Consider the following 18,593-nt stretch of genomic DNA (forward strand, 5'->3'; position numbering starts at 1 on the left):
TCGCCTAAAAAGATCAGACCATCCATATCGTCAAACTCTATATATATAATAGATATCATACTTTTTCCGACACAAAAAATTATAGTAAAACTAAAGTCACTAATTACTAAAAAATCAAGTCATTAAAATCTTCCAAAATGGAACCTCGGAGAAGCGGGAAGCTCGATCGCTCTTGAAATTCGAGTTCTAACGGCAAACTTTATCCGGCAAGAATCACAGGACTTTAAGCACGTAAAATCGCAAAGAAGGAGTAACGAAAATGTGCAGAAACGAGGTAGATCTCACTCCGGATCGTTAATTTCTTCTGTTGTCAGCGCCGAAGTTCACCAAGCAAACCAGAAAAAGAGAGAAGCTCACAGCTGGTGTAATGCTTACGACTTCGGTCGTCGCTCCAATCTGCTTCAGACGCCGAAGATCAAGGGCAGTTAATCGTGATCGTATCCTGATTCTTTGAATGTAGTTGGGCTTTTATACCTTCTGACAGTGCACCGCTTTGCGGCTCGCGCAAATCACCAAGGCCGCAAGACCGAAGACAGAACGAGGTAGGGGCGAATCGTGAACGTACACATCAATCCACCACATTTTCACGGGATCGGGCCGCTGTGAATCCAGGATTTCAACGGCCTTGATTGCCACTTCCCAGATTGTATCATGGGACCCACAGTCCAGTGTATAAATTCTAGTTTAACTGTTTGGGTTAGGATATGGCAAAATAAGCATCCAAACAGTCAATATTGTGAGCTATCAGATGTCATATCAAATCCAGCCCTGAGGAAAACCAGGGCGTCTGGATCGTTATGGGGGGAGATTATAGAGTCCAGTGAGCAGCTTCTTCTGGGAAATTAGTGGCCTAGATTAAGGGCTAGTGTGCCTTATAATAAGGTACTCATAGTGGGGATTTAGGTAGATTGCGTTAAGTTAATGAAACGCGCGACATAAGGCGAGAAGAATGGCGCCTTTTCTATTACTGTTTCCTCTCCAAGTAAGTAGAAGGTGCAGAGCAGTGGTTTTTAGTGGAGTCCGCATTTCGTTCAAGTGCAAATATTGTAGTCTTCTTCTCCATCTGTTTCAGTTTCGAAAACCCGCTTACGCTTTCTGGGTTCCTTCTCATCCATGCAGAGACGTATGGATAAGGTCCTGCCATTATTAAAGCAGGCACTGCCGTCGATTGAGAAACGACGAGATTAGTGATTAGTGGATATGGTCACCTTGCCGGTTGCAGAGTCGTAGAAAATTAGCTTATTTTGTGTGGTGGTAAGAGTAGTGGGAAGAGTTAGGAGACTTGGTTCTAGATTCTTCCCGAATAGCGGACATGGATGCACTTCAGAAAAATATGAAGTGTTCTGGGTAAAATGTGGGGAACCCAGGGAAGAATTCTTTCTTTTCCTCTCGCTTCGTCCCGGCAAAGTCCCAGGTGAGTTCTCGTTCTAAAGCAGAAAATATAAGGATGGTAAAGAGTGTTTGCTGAAACAGGATTCTGGTGGGAAGAAAAAAGAAAGTGAGGGTTTCTGTTAGCGTCATAGCTTTCTCTTCGGAGACGAGGTGGAGACCAGAGGAGATAGTTACCTGGGGGCCCAATAGAGTGATGGACCAAGGGATTTGGGCTGGTTCTATAAAGCTGATGGCTCTTAGGTGCAATAATGGGTCAATAAGCAATCTGGGCTGGTGAGTCTGAGTGAGTTAGCTCGATTTTGACTTGACGGAAACCCTGCCATTACGTGGCGTAAAGTCCGTTACGAACTTGTTTCGTCGACTTTGTAACAACAGCAACGCTGTTACAAGAAGTATGGGAGGCCGATATTTTGAAAGTTACGAAATAAGCTTATCATATCGTAACGGCTGATATATGTTCACTAGAAATATCGGCTAGCCTTGCATCTCGTTTCGGCAGTTATTAAATGGTTAGTTCTCCGTTATATTCTCCCTGTAACGGAAATCAGACGTTAACGTTACATATTGTAACGGTTTCAGATTGTTCCGATCGTAAGCTACTCGATGTCTTTTGAAAGCCAAGATGGATCCTTCGTTCACTAGAATCCCCACTGCGGCCGGGAACGACTGGTTTGACTTCACCTTTTCCGCCTCTTTATCCTCTGCCTCGCCTCGCAGGCAACCGAAGACGATTATTCATCTTCTTACCGGCTAACAGGTACGCGCTACTCTTTTGTTGATACTTTCAAGTTTTCTCCTTTTTGTTTCGACATCTCCATGTCTTTTCATTGCTACCCCGTCCTCTCCCTTTTTTTCTTGTTTATTTATTGTATTTGAACTCAATGTTTCTCTTTTTTCTGATTTCTCTCGGGGGGATGCGGCGGGGCAGGTTCCAGTTTGCTTCCTTTCACTAGTCAATTCAGAGTTCAGACTTCAGTGTTTTTCTGTTTTTTTTTTTTTTTTTTTTTTTTGGTATTTTGACAGAAAGTTAGAACTCCCTTCTTCTCTACATCTTTCAACTAGCAAATAACTGAGAGGCAAGCGTCAGCAGGCTAGTCGCTCGGTTGAATGTCGGAGAGGGTGAAGAGTTTCGTTCTGATCGGCACTGGGGCTGTGTTGGGCTCCGCCGCGACCTTTGCTCTATTTAGACTTCTCTCCAGGTTCGCTGCGTTTCTGAATCTAAATCTTCATCGCATTTTTTTATCCCTCGAAGACGTATAAACACCGTTTTCACGAATTTTTAGCTTTTTATTTCATTTATTTCTTTTTACGCAGTTCACTTTACCTCGAGGATATGTAAATCGATACGAGTGAAAGATATACATCCTTGTCGATGAAATGTGAAAATAACTTTGCACTCCGGTGTGAATGTTAGTTTGAAATTATTCATTTGTTTCTGGCTTTCAATATTCTTCTATACTTTTTCTCTGAAGTCTGGATTGCTTGCATGAGGTATAAACCCATTAATTTGGTTGGTTGAGTGCATTAAACGTCTTTAAAGTATCTGGCACTGAAGTTTTTGAAATGTTGAAGTGGCCGAGTCGCATGGAATGTGGTTTTCTTGGTTTGGTCGTTCTTCAAAGTTCATGTGGGTAAACAACAGTATTTAGCATTGAGGGATAATAAGGTGGTTTTGGTTGTTTAATGTAGACAAAGCTTATGGTAAAGTGGAAGTTCAAAGTTGGTGTTGTCGTTATGAGAAAATGGGTTAGGTCATTAGAATAAAAAAGATGTAGAATGGAAGTTCAACTTTGCTGTTGTCGTAGTGAGAGGACGGATTAGGTCATTACAGTAAAAAAGATAATAAGAAAACAAAAATTGCCTATGTTTCATTTTGAAATAGCTCTTTGCTTTTGTTGATTATGAAATTCAAATTCTGAATTTTTGTTAATATTCAACTTTTTTGTATAAGTGGCTCAAAACTTCTGCTTAGTCAAATTGTTTTATATTTTCTAACAAGTAGAAAAATGCTAATGTGTGCAAAAACTTCTCAAAACTTGGCTTAGGCATTAGTTTAAGATTTCCAGTGTTAATATTGTTACCAAGAGCAATTATCTCTGACTAAGCGGCCCTTCTCCTATCACCAGTGGTCATAGAATAGATTGAGCGAGAAACTCTCCCTGAGTTTTGATTGTGAGATGATTCTGTTACAGGAAATGTAGATGAGATACTCATAAACTATTTTTTTAATTCTGTCATGGCCTCTGTGCTGATGAACTTATTGAACTAATGTGGAGAAACTACCAAAACAGTGAAGAATGCTACTAGTTTAAATGCCGGAAGCTGAATGGTCACTTATCTGAAGTTTTGGTGACTATATCATAGCAGTCTAGGCCTGACAAGTAGACGTCAAGTCCACCAATGGCTAGTGTAGCTCAACTTTCAGTTTTTCTAAAAGAAACTTTCTGTGAAAAATCAGTTAAGGCAGAATTAGAGGAAGGTTCGCATTTCATATGGTAAGTAATCAATAATCTTGGAAGCAAGCAAGGGCTTGAAAGGTTCAAGTGTGCGATTCCTTCTAAAGATTTCTTTTCAATTGGAATTTTCCAATACTGAGGGTAGCTTTAGAACTAGGTTAGTGATATAGGTGGCTAATTATTTGTAGGCTTGACTAGGAAAAAAAATATTTCAATTCTCTATCTTGTTATTAGGGTATTTTTTTCCTTATTTTCTCCTGAACTTTTGTCAGATTGGCAGTCATTGTGTGTTTTTCTATTTCTCTTGTAAAAAATCTGTATTTACTTTCTAAGGAAGGAGGTTTATTCTTTGTTTGTCAAAAGAATCAAGGATCTTTCCTTCCACCAAAAAAATTAATTAAAAAACTCATTTTCTTCTTTAAAATAGTATAAATGACATTGACAGTTTTTTTTATGGTCAAAATGGTGAAAACAACAATCTCAGTGCAGTATTGAATTTTTTTAAAGTAAAAAATGCAGTCCTTCAATCACTTACTTGCATGGGGTAGACCGACACAATGAATATGGAATTTGTATTCTTGGTTGTTTGAATTTTAGCGCTTGCATATTTTCTTTTTGGAAGACTATGGGAAGAATTTGGGTAGACGTTTTTCTTTTCAATTTTAGCAGTTGCATTTTGGGAAACAAAAAAGGTTTCCTAGTGCAGAACAGAAGATTACTTCATGAAAAAGATCTAGATCAGATTGTAAGAAAAACTTGTAATGGAGTCAGAGTTTTTGTTTGACATCGGTGTTTTCTACACTTTGTTGTTAAGTAAAAACACCAACAGTAACACTTTATTTTTGTAAATGTGCACTGAACATTGCTCTTGTTATTAAATGCACGCATAGGATAATATGGTTATTCTTTTCTTTCTCTCATTTCTCACTGTCTACTGAAGGGAGGGAAAAAAAGTGAAGTATGTGTTGAATAAACTTTGTCATTGGGTCGAACTCTTAGACTAATAAGTTGGGAATATGCCTCTTAACATTAGGGGGGGGGGGGGGGGGGGGGGGTGGTGGCGTTAGTCAACAAATTGGAAATTTGATCTTCATCTTCAAAATGGGTGTTAGTGTGGACAAGTTCATCTTCATCTTCGAAATTTAAAACCATTGATTTTATTAATTATAAAAATAAGTTAATTAAACCAAGTACTTGAGTTAACAATATTTTAATTACCACTATTAAATCACTAATACAATAGAGTAAATAAAAAAAAATATGATTAATGAATAAAAAAGTATTATATTAATAACATAAGATAGATTTTTTACATGGTATTAATTAATAATATATTTTGAAAAAATTTAAAGTAATTAATTAATCAAATGCATACTTTAATTATATTTTATTTGAGGACCACGACTAGGGAACAAAATTTAATTTTCTCAGTTCCACCATTAATCTTCAATAGGAGGCTGACATAGGCAACAACATCCAATTTCCTATTTGTAGACCTCAATTGATATCCCAGGTGCAATTCTATGACCTCCTAAAATCTAGAACCTAATGCAGGCACTTTCACTCTATGCCCCATATTATTGTTTTATCCAGTGTGTTTACAAATGGTTATAGAAAAACAGTTCTTATCCACATAAGGATTCTGGGAAGGTTGTCTAACACTTGCATACTGTTATAAAGTAGACCGAATATAAATAGAAACTACCCAATACCTGCTTATGCTTAAGGATGCCTTAGATTATGTTAGTTTATGCTTTCTACAATTTACATAACCCATTTATTCACCTATCCACCCATTTTGCATATAATCTCATTTACTACTCCCAAGTGATTGGGAAAAATAGGTAAAAAAATGGAGTAAAATGATGGATCAAAGGATGACCTCTACCCATAACCTTAGCCATTCCAATTATTACCTCTTAAAAGCACTACTTCGACCCATCAAATCCTGCTAAGCCTTTTCTTCCCTCAATCTTTTGGCTCTTAAGAAAATATGTGGCGTAGCAACCAAAAGAAACTCATTTGTGCTTTTCTTTGCCTTTTTATCTCATATCAGATCTAATCTTGTGATAATGCTGAAGCTTAGCCATGTAAACAAAACTTTATCTTCAACTCCAGAACAGAGAAATTCCATTCTCCAGCAGAAAATACTTCTCAGGTTAATGGTTAAAAAAGAATCAATCCAAGACATTAATCCAAAACTTTACTGAGTGCCAAAATCTCGCTCCACAGGCAATTTCCCATGATAATTACACAATAATTTCACCTGAATGCCAAAATTTAATCTTAAGTTCCAGAACAGAGAAATTCTATTCTCCAGCAGAGAATGCTTCTCAGGCTAATGGTTCCAAAAAGAATCAATCTAAGATATTATTCCAAAACTTCACCCAAATGCCAAAATCTCTCAACAGGTAATTTCCCATGATAATTCACAATAATTTCAGAAACAAACCGGTAAATATGTCTTCAATCATAGGCCTTCTCCAACAACAATGTCATTTTGAACAAACAAAACCCAGAAACCTATAATATTTGTCTGGGGCTTTGAGTAAATTTTCTTGCGCATGGCCCTAAACCCTAATCAGTAAAAAATCGGAAGGTATTTTGGGGGAAAGGAGAATAGCCATAGAGAGAAGGGAGTGGGAGGCTGAAAGGGAGAAGAGAGAGAAGAAAGGGGGGTCGAGAGGGACAAGAGAGAGAGAAAATAGAGAGCGAGTTCGAGAGAAGAGAGGGAGGCACGGAGACGAGAGAGGGGGTGCGAGAGAGAGGGCGAGTCCGAGAAACGGAGGCCGAAGAAGAGAGGGAGCAAAGACGGAGGCCGGAGATGAGAAATCGAGAGAAGAGAAGCAGCAGCGACATCGGGGGCACAGGGAGACGAGAGAGGAAGAAAAAATGAGAAATGACGACAAGCGAGGGGGGGGGGGGTGGGGGGGGGTTTGCAAAGAGAGAGAGTGGAAAAAGCGAGCGTCGCCCGTCCTTCAATTCAAAGAAGATCAAACAAGGCCTTCTTCCAGATGATCGAAATTAAACCGTGGAGATGAAGGACCCTTTCATCCCCTGCATCGAGATGAAGCTTCATCTGTGCTCCACTAACGACTTCTAGTGTTGAAGGGCGTTATGCGGTTGAAGATCATCTCGTCCTTCAAGTTGACTAACCCCCCCTAGCTAATGACTTTGCATTGGAATATGTCCAATTTATCACAGCACTAGAGTTAGCGCAAGTCCAGTCTCTGTTTCTGATCTTTGTCTCATTTATGTGTTCTCTGATTTTCTGTTTGTCCTTATGGGTCTAAATGTGAGAGAGAGCTTTATGTCTCAAATCTGATTGTCTGTTACTGGATTGAAGTCATGGGCTAATAAGCAGGGATCAAACCTTTAAAAATTGTCTAATTATTTTCAGATGGAGACAATGCAATTTGATCAGCTTTGTCGGTTTCTATCTTCAAAATTGAGAGCATTATGTTCTTTATGGTTTTAATTCAATAATCAGTTTTATGTTCTTTATGGTTCTTTTCAGGCATGCGGGACGTCAAGGCACTGACAAAAGAAATGGAGCTCCTGGGATCTGTTCTGAAAGTTGTTTAAGCAGTAAGCCATTCTCATACTAGTCTTGTTTAATGAGCAAAATATTTTCTACAGAGTGTCCTTCTAGTTTTACGTATAAGTTTAACATGTGTTCTTTAATTTCATATCATTTTCATTAACTTCTTGGGGTAGTTGCCATGGGATATTCTCCTCATTAGTAGCACTTCTACTTTCACAATGAACATGTAGGATATCAATTTTGTTCCCCAGGGCTTTGCTTTCATAACTAAAATTTTTTATATAAGTACCTTACACAATATTTCCAAACTTTAGGGCAAATTTATATTCCTGTTATACCTGTCACCACTATCTGGCTTCTAAGAAGTACTTCTTCATCTAATGCAAGAAACTCTTTCTTTAACTGTAGACTACTATTTGGTCAATAAATTTTTTTGTTTCTTTGAATTATTTATTTGAATCGACAAATACTCCAACTTAGGTTGCATCTTTCCTAACTAATAAACTCAAGATCTTTGTACTCACTAATCCATGTGGGACTATTCCTTAACACTCCCCCCCACATGTAGGTCCTCTTTTGTGGCTCTACAAGTGGATAATTTAGGTGTAGGCCCTCTTTTGTGGCTCTACAAGTGGATGTTTTAGGTGTAGGTCCTCTTTTGTGACTTTACAAGTGGATAATTTAGGTGTAGGCCCTCTTTTGTAGCTCCACAAGTGGATAATTTAGGTGTAGGCCTTCCTTTGTGGCTCTACAAGTGGATAATTTAGGTGTAGGCCCACATATGAGTACCTACTCTAATACCATGTGAAGTTGGGTCCAAGACCTGTCCCAAAATGACTAGCCAACTTAGGATGCCTCTTTCCCGACTAATAAACTCAAGATCTTTGTACTCACTAATTTATGTGGGATTATTCCTTAACAAATGGAAACTTTGTGCCCCTCCCCGAAGCCAAAGTTTTGATATGGAGTGCTTTGAAGGGAAATATTCTAACTTGTGGCAACCTTCATAGAAGATGGTTTGCCATTGCCAATGCTACCTACAAATTCTGTGGTGTCCATGATGCATTTGCTGCTTCATTGCTTGGCATCCAGGGAGGTCCAGAACTTGTTCTTTAATCCGTTTGGCATTAATTTGTACTTTCTAGCTTCCTTCTCTGATCTGCTTCATCAATTGCTTGGAATTCCCCTCCCGAAGCTTTGAAGGACCATAATCAATGTTGTTTTTGCCTTTTTCCCTAGATGATATGGCTGGAGTGCAACCAAAGAGTCTTCCAAGGCCATTCCTTGCAGCCATCGATTCTGTCTCATCACATCTTTCCAACATCATCTCTTGGATCTGCTCTCTCAAGGAATTCCATCAGTTAAGAGGGTGGTTACATTCACCAGAATTGGGAGGTTATTGCACAAATATCTTCTCCCAAGAAGTGTCCCTTCAGCAATGGACTCCTTCGGTAAACTAAAGCTTAACTTTGATGGGAGCTCGCTTGGCAACCCAGGTCCCAGCTGGTTTGGAGGGGTGCCTCGTTCCTCCTGTGGTGAAATCCTTCTTTCCTTCCTTGGTGAATATCTGACTCAACCTTTGCTGAACTCTCCACTCTTCTTCGTGACCTGAGGATCTTCATAGACAGACTCCACGGTCAGCTTGTAGTTGAGAGCGATTCTCTGTTTGTCATCAATTGGTGCAGCGGCCAGAAATGTACCCCATTGAGGTTGCATCATTTTAAAAAAAATGAAATTATGGACCTTGCTGATAATGTCATCAATCACTGTCTCATGTTTTAAGACAGGTAATTCCTTAGCTTACTCCTATAGCTAAAGAGGGGGTTTCCTACAAATCTTTCATTGTCAGGGATCTGACCAACTACGCGCCGCCACCCCCCCCCCTTCTTTCGTCTGCTTTGCTGTGGCTATTTTGCCTTTGGGGCTTTTAATGAAATGTGCCCTCTTTCAAAATTAATAATAATAATAAAAAAAGCTGTTTCCCTAACATTATTTCCTCTCTTTTGTTTTTTTGTTTTTTATTTTTTTGGGTGGCAGAGTTTAGTTACAGCACCTCATTGAACAGAAATTCTTATACTTTTGATCTCACTTTATTGAAGGAACAGAGTGCTTACCTGGAGGAGAAACAATAAGAAATGATCTTTTGGAAGATGAAATAGTTTCTGAACAACTTACAAGGTATATTCTCATTTTAGTAATTATTTTGAGATGGTTCTTTGTATCCCTATCCATTTATCTGCTCGTTAAGCTTGTTTTGTTTTATTTTCTCATTTTTCATCACCATCTTTCCATAATCTTGATATCTTCAAATTCTTTAGTAAAATCTTTGTCATATTCAGAAAAGAATAATATCTGTTTTTATTAGTTGATGTACTACCCGGCTTTACATTTAAGTTCAAAAAATAAATACGTCCCTAATTAAAAATATTTCATGAGTATTTCATGGTTTCTTTTGTCATCCTTAGGAACATACAATTCTTTGGATTGGAGTCCCAGAAGAAAGTGACTGAATCCTTTGTTGTAGTCATTGGTGTTGGAGGAGTTGGGAGTCATGCTGCTTCAATGCTTTTAAGATCTGGAATTGGTCAGCTTCGGCTTGTGGATTTTGATCAGGTAATTTTGTTGTATCTTTTCCCTCCCCCTGAAAAAGATCTCATTTCCAAGTTGATGATACTTATGTTTATAAATTTTCATCGGTATATATGATAAAAAAAATTCAAAATGAAAAAAGAAAGAGTCTATATGATCAGTATTGATGCTTTATTGCATTCATATGAAATGTTATGGACAGTGGCTAATAGGTGTTGGAGTTCTGAATCAATTACATAATCGGTTTTGGGAGTCTCAATAACCATTCATTCTGATTTGCAGAGTATTCAATTCATAAAAATTATCATCAGTAGGACCAATAATTTATGTAGAATCAGAAAATCAGGTAGAAACTGACAGAAGAAAAGAAGAGAAGAAGAAGAAAAGAGAGACAGCAGGTTGATGTTGAAGAGGAGGAGAGAAGAAATTAGATCACTTAGTCAACTCCTCTTCCCCTAATATGCATTAAGTTATCCTAGTTACAGAAATGCCCCAAATGACTCTCTTACAGCCTGTTTGAGTTAAGTCATCAGACTAAAATACTGTTACTAAAGACTTAACCTATCCTCCTAATTACAACTTATGCCGCTATTCATTAAAACTCGACAATTATACAGTACAGCTAAACAAATTTGTATCATATTATACAAAATAGTCTAATCAGATATTGGGTGGCTAGGGAATTCCCAGAGTCACTGCTTTCTTCTGTAATAGGATGATTTTGTTCTTGTATACTTCTTTTTCTCTTAACTTTCAGTCTTTGTAAACAACTGACTCATTGTATTATGTTAAAAGGTTTCAGTTTCGTCACTTAATCGACATGCTGTGGCCACTCGAGAGGATGTGGGGATCCCAAAAGCCATATGCCTTCAGAAGCATTTTTCATCAATCTTCCCAGAGTGTCAAATAGAAGCAAAAGTCATGTTATATGATGCATCAACTGAAGATGAAGTACTTGATGGTCAGCCTGATTTTGTGTTGGATTGCATTGATAATATAGATACAAAGGTGATTCATACTTTTTGAAGTTTATTCAAGGATAGTTTTCTTGTTTTGCAATATCTGGGGGTGGTTAATTGGCTCCCAGGTCAAAGTGATTTGTCATTGACTGAGTCTCTACTTGCATGATGTATGTTTGGCTTAGTACTTGAAAATCTTTTTAAGACTACTTTGTCATGGGTGCAAAGTGCAGTATTTTTCACTACATTTTTCAATGACAAAAACTGATTCTTGATGGTTTACTACAAGCAGGTGGCACTCCTTGCTGCATGTGTACATAGGGGTTTGAAGGTACTTTCTGCCACAGGTGCAGGAGCAAGAGCAGATCCAACCCGGATCCGAGTTGCTGATTTGAGAGAATCAATGAATGACCCTCTCTCTCGAGCTGTAAGTCTTACATTGGGAAGACTGTTAGTAACTCTTGTGTATTTTTGTTGGTTTAGAGAATGGCTTTGGGACAACAGTTCTTATGATATGTCAATATTTCATTACTCTGCAGTGATTCTAGTTTAAGGTGAATAATTTGCTTTTATTTATAGATTTTGGTTAAGGTTGTGAATTTTTGCTTTTCATGTAAATCATTTCCATTTGTTTCTGAAGTTCTTACCTCCAGTAACTCAAATGTAATTTTTATTTTGGCAATTCTTCCTTAATGTTTATTCCACCTATGCAAAGAGGCTTGTTCGTTAATGACATCTTCCATTCAGTTTTTATACTGCTTTATTTTCCTAGATTGTTGTTTTTTGTTCTTGTAATCTTGTCAATGTAATTCACTCAAGCAATCTGCAAAATTGAATTCCATTGCTAGCTTGATAGTGGAAAATTTTCCATGAATCAAAGATTATATTAAAAGGTGGCCAATGAACCTTTTAACTGATGATATGAACTATTTAGCTGATGGAAAGGACCAACATAAAATATGAGCAGTGTGTGCCTCACGTGGCAATGTGAATAATAGTTAGAAGTGAAAGAAGATGCTGCAGAAACTTTTTATGATCATGTCATCTCATTGATTCTGAGTATACTTTGTGCCTGAGAGGTGATTGAAAATTTGTTATTGCTGATCTAAATAGAAATTAGCAATTGAAACATGAGGCTTCTTTTTTGTTGGATCCTGTTATGGTGATAATTTCTAAGTAGTTATACATCCTGTCTTTCTCAGGTCAGATATCGTTTGAAAAAAGACTACAATATTGAAGGTGGGATACCAGTAGTCTTTTCTCTGGAGAAACCCAAGGCAAAGCTGCTTCCTTTTAAAGGGCCCAATGGCACAGAAGAAAATCCCTCAGATTATCAGGTTAGGATAATCAAATTCTTTCTCGACGATTATGTAGTATTATTTGTCCTTTTTTGAGAGCTTATTAGTTGTCCTCCTTATTCACCACTTTATTGCAACAACAGTGATGATTGGAAAATAAATCTCGATGAGAAATTGCATGCTGTCCTTTCCTTTTCCTCATCATATTGCAACTATTTGGAATAAGAACATTAATATTTGAAATTTTGTTGAACAGGTAGTACCTGGCTTCAGGGTCCGTATAATTCCAGTGTTAGGAACGATCCCTGCCATATTTGGACAAGTGATGGCCTCCTATGTGGTGACCCAGCTTGCAGGATTATGTGTTCAAACTGAACCTGTGGTCAATTTGGATCTTGATCATTATCGTATTCTTCATCATCGCCTTATTGAGCATGAAGAACTATTATATGGCTCTGTTATGCAAGTTCAGGTACCTTCCATTGCCACATGCTTCGTGGTCTTTGCTTTATTTGCATTAAGGTTTCGAAGTATTGAAGTTGTCCAGAAGAGGTTGTGACTTAGATGGACCACTACTAAGTCTTTGAATAGGTAGAAAGATGATGAACACGAGTATAAATTTCATTAATAATTGCAAAGTTAGCTGGTTGTCAACTGCTCATCTTAGTTAGTTGAATGCTTAGGGAGTGCATTTCTCCTTCCACAGGCAATGAGGGAAATATTTCCATTTAATCTTTTCCAAGAACAGAAGTTCTTTTTATTGTAAGAGTGGTGAGACCCCAATCCCCATAGTCAGCAGCTGGATCCATTTGACCTTTGCTTAATCATTTGCAACCTGTTTTTTAAGTAGATCCTTAACAGTGATAGAACTCCAATACTGCTGTCTTTCCTATATCTGATGCCACCAACTCCATATAAAGCCTGGATTACTGTTATTGGGACTATCTACATGTAGCTTAAACTATTTTTAGGGATTATGTCACCCAATTAGTGTTGGTTTCTTCCTCCGATATAATTCTAGACTAACTCGGTTAGTCTCCTTTTGATAACATATTTATGTCACCGTCAGTCTCATTAAACACCCTTCTGGGGGCTTGCTTTTTCCTCTTTTTTTTTTTTTTTTTCATTTATCTTTCATTTTCACTGTCTTTAAAGGAAGCCTCGTTAAACACCTGAAATAGTCAACTGTACCTGTCTTTGGATGGTCGTTTGATTTTTAACCTTTTCAAGCAACAAGATTCTCACACAGGTAATACTTTAAAAGTGCTAGGTCTTGGATACTGGTGCATATTTCATATTGTCCTTATCTCAGAAGGTTGCTGTATGCAAATATTTGGGCCTTTTGGGTAGCATAATGTTTATCTAGAACTTGGAAGCTTGGTTTGCTCTAAGGGTATCATGTACCCTAAAGATTCATTGTGTTGGCTGCATCTGACAATACATCCATACTGGACCCTACTTACTGATACGTATTTACCTGATATGTGATAGTTATCAGAAGTTCATACTGTGAAGATCATGTCTCTAATTTGTTTATCTTATAGTTTGATTATAATGTTACCAATTTTGTTGAACCACACTCTTAAGGTAGATGTTGAAGAAGTGATGTATGTAGTTAAAGAACTGTGGCATGGGAGAAGTGCAAGGGACCCATCAGGGATAAGTGGAGGGCGGGGAACTTGGCGATCGGTGAACAATCTAATGCTTGTTAGGTATATATATTTCTTTGAATTTTGAAAGTCTTTTCATGCAAATATTGTGATCATACTAGATTTTGTTTTCCATTTGAAGCCTTAAGGTGAGATCTTCATTATGTGTGCTTAAGCTTCTTTCACCACATTTAATTTTGCTTGAGTTTCCTGTCCTATGACATGGATATTTGTTGATTTTAGTGTCCTTTTAATAATTGGTGGAGTGCCAAACTGCTGCTATCTGCACAATTGGAGTTCTGTGTTCTCTTTTCTCCAGAGTAATAACTGTTGTGGTCCCCCCTTCCTGAGGGGTGCATCAAGTTTAACGTTAATAGACTTTCATTGTGCAACACTGAGTCTGCTTAGTTATTAAAAGAAAAAAAAAAAAAAAAAAACTGGATCCCGCTGGAGGTGGTGGGGTCTTCTAGGACTCAAATTGCCACCTTCGGTTGCACTAGGCATGACTAAAGTTGCCTCAAAGTTCTACTGCATGGCTTTCTGTTATTCAGATGCCCCCCACCCGCTGCACCTCTGTTGTTTTGGGGACTTGTAAGTAGTTAATTGGATGGGCCTATTCTGAGAGAACTTCTCTTGGGCATCTTTTGCATTTTTTTATTATGAGATAATGAACCTACTGAGAAGCCTTCATGTTGAATGCTCTCACACTACTTTGCTCAGCAAACTTCCTTACTGACTCTCTGGCTGGGAATAGGTCTCCAGGCTGCACCTTGCAGTGGGGGATGTCCTCCCCTCTAACGTACTGTTTGCTTTTTCTTTTCTTTTTTCTGTTTTATGCCCTCTGCCTTGTGTTATTTTGGCCCTCACAGTAAAATTTGCACATTTTTTTTATTTTTCTAATGAGAAAGAGATTTTAAAAGGAGAAACCCGAAGGCTCCTGAGGGAGATTCAAAAGCTCCCGAGGCCCTGTCTGCACTCTCATTTTCGTTCAAAAATCATGATAGAGTATTTTTCGATATATTTTTTGAGTCAAATGAATGCTATTCATCATTTTCATTAAAGAAGTACTGCTACTTTATGTGATATGACGCTAACTGCTCCCAGTTTCACATTTTGATCATACTACATTTCTTTGTCTATGAAGCCAATAAGAAATGGTGCCCTTCTTGGTTGGTGATCAACACTTATTAATTGAATTTAAAACATTTTTGGGTTATACATGTGCCTATGATGCTTGCTTGGGAATGAGATTACAAGAACCAGTTGCTGTAGTTGCTTAAACTATCTTTGTGAAGGAAAAAGTAACTCTTTTATCCATCAGTATGTTCTACTTTATTATTCCTCTCAGGCACAGGTATGAGAGAGCATAGCATTCTGCCTTTCCATTAGATGTTTGCTTGTTGCCCACTTGAATTCTGGTTTTCTCTAAACATAATTCAGCTGCTGTTTTCTACTAGAACTTTGCTCCATTTGTATGCAGGTGGGATCAGGCAAAACCTGCCTCTGTGTCAAATTTGATTCTACTCACATTCAAAGAGGTATTATTTTATTTTTATTTTATTGTCCAATCATTGGATTTATCTCTTAGAATTTAACACTTAGAAAAACATCTTAAATCTATTCATATTTGAAAGTGCAATCACGGTAGAATGTGATTCAGTTGGACTTTGCTGGAGCATACAATTTGTTTATTCAAGCATCACTCAGGCTTCAGAATTTTTTTGGCAAGCATGAAGGAAATTTTTGTCATGTAAAATTATCTAAGAGTTGATGGTTAGAAAATCGTCTCCTAGTTGCAAATACTTCCAATTTTGTTAAAATGCTGATTAGTTGTTGAGCTTTCTAGTTCTCCCTCAGAAAAGAGCATCCCCATCTCGAATTTTTTTAGGGATGACAGTAGTTGTGGTTGTACCTTAATTTTATTTGCTGTGTCTGAGAAGAGGTGTCTTTTATTTATTCAGGCAGAAGAGCATGAATTGACAACACCTGATGCCATAAGGGAAAAGGAACCCAAACTTTATGCTCGGGTGAAAAGTGTGCTGAAACGAGCTGAGCTTGACTTTGGTCTATAAGTTAGTATGCAACTCTCTCTAACCTGTTTTATGACTTTGGTTTAGAGTTTGGGGTCATGCAAAGATGCTTTTTGAATTCTATGATAACTCCTTAAATAATCCCAAAATTTAAGATCAGCACTACATTGAAAAATGTAAGAATTTGTAACTGCACGAGCCAACAGAGCGGAGCCAGCAGATTATTGTCCCCTGTTGGCGGATGCGAATAGCAACTCTTTATATTAGATTGATTTTCTGTTGGTCAATACCCAGTTTCAGACTAAAAGACCTCATCATAATGGAACTTATCTTGATTCTTTAGGGATGGAGAGAAGTTTTTAGTACTGATAAGAAGAGAAGGTGGTCTAGTTTAAGAAGTCGAATGCCGTGGGCGGTGTACTGGGTCAAAACGGAATAAAATGTCTTCTCAGTTCATAATTCCAGTTGACTGGCACCACACCAATTCGATTGAAAAGCCTGTTTGGCTAAACCCTCCATTTTATGAAGTAAGATCAGGCGTGTAGCCAACCTAGTTAATAGATACAGCAATCAAATAGAGAAAATGCATGGCTTGAACAATTTCTTATCCTCATGGACTGAACTCCCTGTTCGTCATCTATTATTTCTGTGTCAAAATCTCTGAAATGTAGTCTAAATGCAAAGCAAGAACTCAATCTTATGATTTAAAAAGAAGGATCCCAGTGAGCCCTGCCTTATCCAGGCATATTTTTGGAGGTTAAAAGTTTACAAAGAAAAAAAGCGGCCGTCGTGAAGATCGATCTTTCTTTATTTAGAAGTTGAAAATTTTCCAGTCCCTTGAAACGGCGTGCAACACCGACGTGGGGCCAACCACCTGTGTGCCATCTGACGCCGCACCGTGCTCGTGAATCACGTGCTGGAGACTAGGAACCTAACGCGAACCAGACATGCCCCTTTATTTTCCAGCCTCATTCGATTTTCTAATAATTCAATCCACCCACGTCAAACGTAGATTATCGCTTCATCTGAAGATTCATTATTTCACAGAGCTTAATTAACTAAGAATTCGATAAGACATGGTTAAAGGTAAACAAGGGAAATGGAATAATATCAGACATGTGTTTGATGTATGGAGTGATAGGGTGCACAATTGAAACATTTATCAATCCTATTAATCCTATTAATGGTTGTTAGCCTATCATGGACAAATAAATGTGTTACACGAGCTTCACTAGATGGGGTCTGGGGCCTATTGGAATTTAGAGAGCCACGGATGGCTCGAGGCACCTAAGTCGGTGACGCCGTCAATGTCAGCGTTTCGTATGCAGCTTAAATTAAATAAAGCGCGGAAAGAGTAGTGATTAGTGACTGTGTTTGTGTCGCATGCAAAGGGGAACTCCTCCGTAGCATCGTTCAGTCCCCCTTAGTGAACTATATATACGAGACTGCCTCTGGGCTGGAGTTTACGCGGCTGGAGAGACATGGCTCTGGTGAGAAATCCGAATCTGAAACTGCTTCTTCCTGATACTCGTCCTCACCCAGCCCTCTTTCTCCAGCCGTCCCTCCTGCCGGCGGGTCTCACCGATAAGCCATCCCTGGAGATCGGCAGTATCTCTGACTTGGAAACCGTTTCCATCCTCGGCCACGGCAATGGCGGCACGGTCTACAAGGTCCGCCACAAACGTTCCTCCAAGTTTTATGCCCTCAAGGTCGTTAAGATCCCCAGCTCCGACACGGAATCTGGCTGCCTCCTCCGCAGTCAGGTTACTTGCGAGATGGACATTCTTGCGTGCACCGATTCACCTCAAGTGGTCCGCTGCCACGGAATTTTCAAGAAAGATGCCACCGGTGATGTTGCTCTAGTTTTGGAGTACATGGATTCCGGTACCCTTGAGTCTCTTGTCCGCCAGTGCGGTAATTTGTCCGAAGAAGTCCTCGCCAGTGTCGCCAAGCAGGTACTACTGGGGCTTGATTACCTCCACGGCCTAAAAATCGTTCACCGCGACATTAAACCCGCCAATTTGCTTGTCAATAGCAAGATGGAGGTAAAGATTTCTGATTTTGGGGTTAGCAAGATCATGGTTCGGCGCCTGGAGACATGCGCTTCCTACGTCGGCACCAACGCGTACATGAGCCCGGAAAGATTCGACCCCGACACCAACGGCGGGAGCTACGACGCTTTCGCCGGCGATATTTGGAGCTTGGGGGTCACCTTGTGGGAGCTTTATGTTGGATATTTTCCGCTTCTACCGTCGGGGCAGAGGCCCTATTGGGCGACGCTCATGTGCGCCATTTGTTTCGGCGATATAACCAATTTCCCAGAAAGCGCCTCCCGCGAGTTCAACGATTTCCTGAGATGCTGCTTGCGGAAAGACTCGAACAAGAGATCCACCGTTTCGGATCTTCTTGGGCACCCATTCGTCACCAGAGACGGACTGCAAGAAGCCCATTGAACCGCCGGAATTTTTTGAACCGTCGTCGGAAATCAAAGATGAATTTGTAAATATTCTGTAGTTCCGAAAATCAGAGTTTCTTTGTAAGTTTTCTAGAATTGATTTAGATGGAATGCCGTTTTCGGCCTACAAAACTGGTCGACGTTTCACCTTCTCTTTCACAGTTTACAGCTTCTAATTGAAAATTGAGACCCACAATCAAGATTTAAGCACGAGTGTATTA

The 18,593-nt window shown here is 38.9% G+C and overlaps 2 protein-coding genes across 5 annotated transcripts; both read left to right on the plus strand.

Annotated features, from left to right (window-relative positions):
- The first annotated feature begins 1,991 nt into the window (after window positions 1-1,991).
- Window positions 1,992-16,197, plus strand: LOC137955878 (tRNA threonylcarbamoyladenosine dehydratase). 4 transcript variants are annotated; one of them, XM_068803072.1, is made up of 12 exons: window positions 1,992-2,149; window positions 2,321-2,591; window positions 7,366-7,436; window positions 9,492-9,570; window positions 9,858-10,005; window positions 10,777-10,989; window positions 11,233-11,367; window positions 12,143-12,277; window positions 12,495-12,710; window positions 13,826-13,950; window positions 15,368-15,425; window positions 15,849-16,197. In XM_068803072.1, the coding sequence occupies exons 2-12, from the start codon at window positions 2,500-2,502 to the stop codon at window positions 15,957-15,959; spliced, it is 1,383 nt and encodes a 460-aa protein (XP_068659173.1). In that variant the 5' UTR covers window positions 1,992-2,149; window positions 2,321-2,499; the 3' UTR covers window positions 15,960-16,197. The 4 variants fall into 4 exon arrangements, with proteins under 4 accessions (XP_068659173.1, XP_068659175.1, XP_068659174.1 ...); XM_068803074.1 differs by having other exon boundaries at window positions 9,498-9,570; XM_068803073.1 differs by having other exon boundaries at window positions 2,416-2,591.
- A 1,201-nt stretch (window positions 16,198-17,398) lies between these two features.
- Window positions 17,399-18,499, plus strand: LOC137957167 (mitogen-activated protein kinase kinase 9-like). Its single transcript, XM_068804900.1, has one exon. It carries the CDS (start codon window positions 17,399-17,401, stop codon window positions 18,368-18,370), a length of 972 nt encoding a protein of 323 aa, XP_068661001.1. The 3' UTR covers window positions 18,371-18,499.
- Window positions 18,500-18,593: the final 94 nt, after the last annotated feature.

This window comes from Aristolochia californica, unplaced genomic scaffold (genome assembly GCF_029961685.1).
Source record: "Aristolochia californica isolate CCGP_79_NKW_82.1479 unplaced genomic scaffold, dmAriCali1.0.hap1 SCAF_2, whole genome shotgun sequence".
In the NCBI taxonomy this organism is placed as follows: domain Eukaryota; kingdom Viridiplantae; phylum Streptophyta; class Magnoliopsida; order Piperales; family Aristolochiaceae; genus Aristolochia; species Aristolochia californica.

Bases quoted from the DNA above. Each gene is read 5' to 3' on its own strand.
- LOC137955878 (XM_068803072.1), top strand. From the start codon at position 2,500: ATGTCGGAGAGGGTGAAGAGTTTCGTTCTGATCGGCACTGGGGCTGTG. The intron at 11,368-12,142 runs GTAAGTCTTACA...TGTCTTTCTCAG, and splicing joins ATGACCCTCTCTCTCGAGCT to GTCAGATATCGTTTGAAAAA. The intron at 12,711-13,825 runs GTACCTTCCATT...CACACTCTTAAG, and splicing joins GCTCTGTTATGCAAGTTCAG to GTAGATGTTGAAGAAGTGAT.
- LOC137957167 (XM_068804900.1), top strand. From the start codon at position 17,399: ATGGCTCTGGTGAGAAATCCGAATCTGAAACTGCTTCTTCCTGATACT.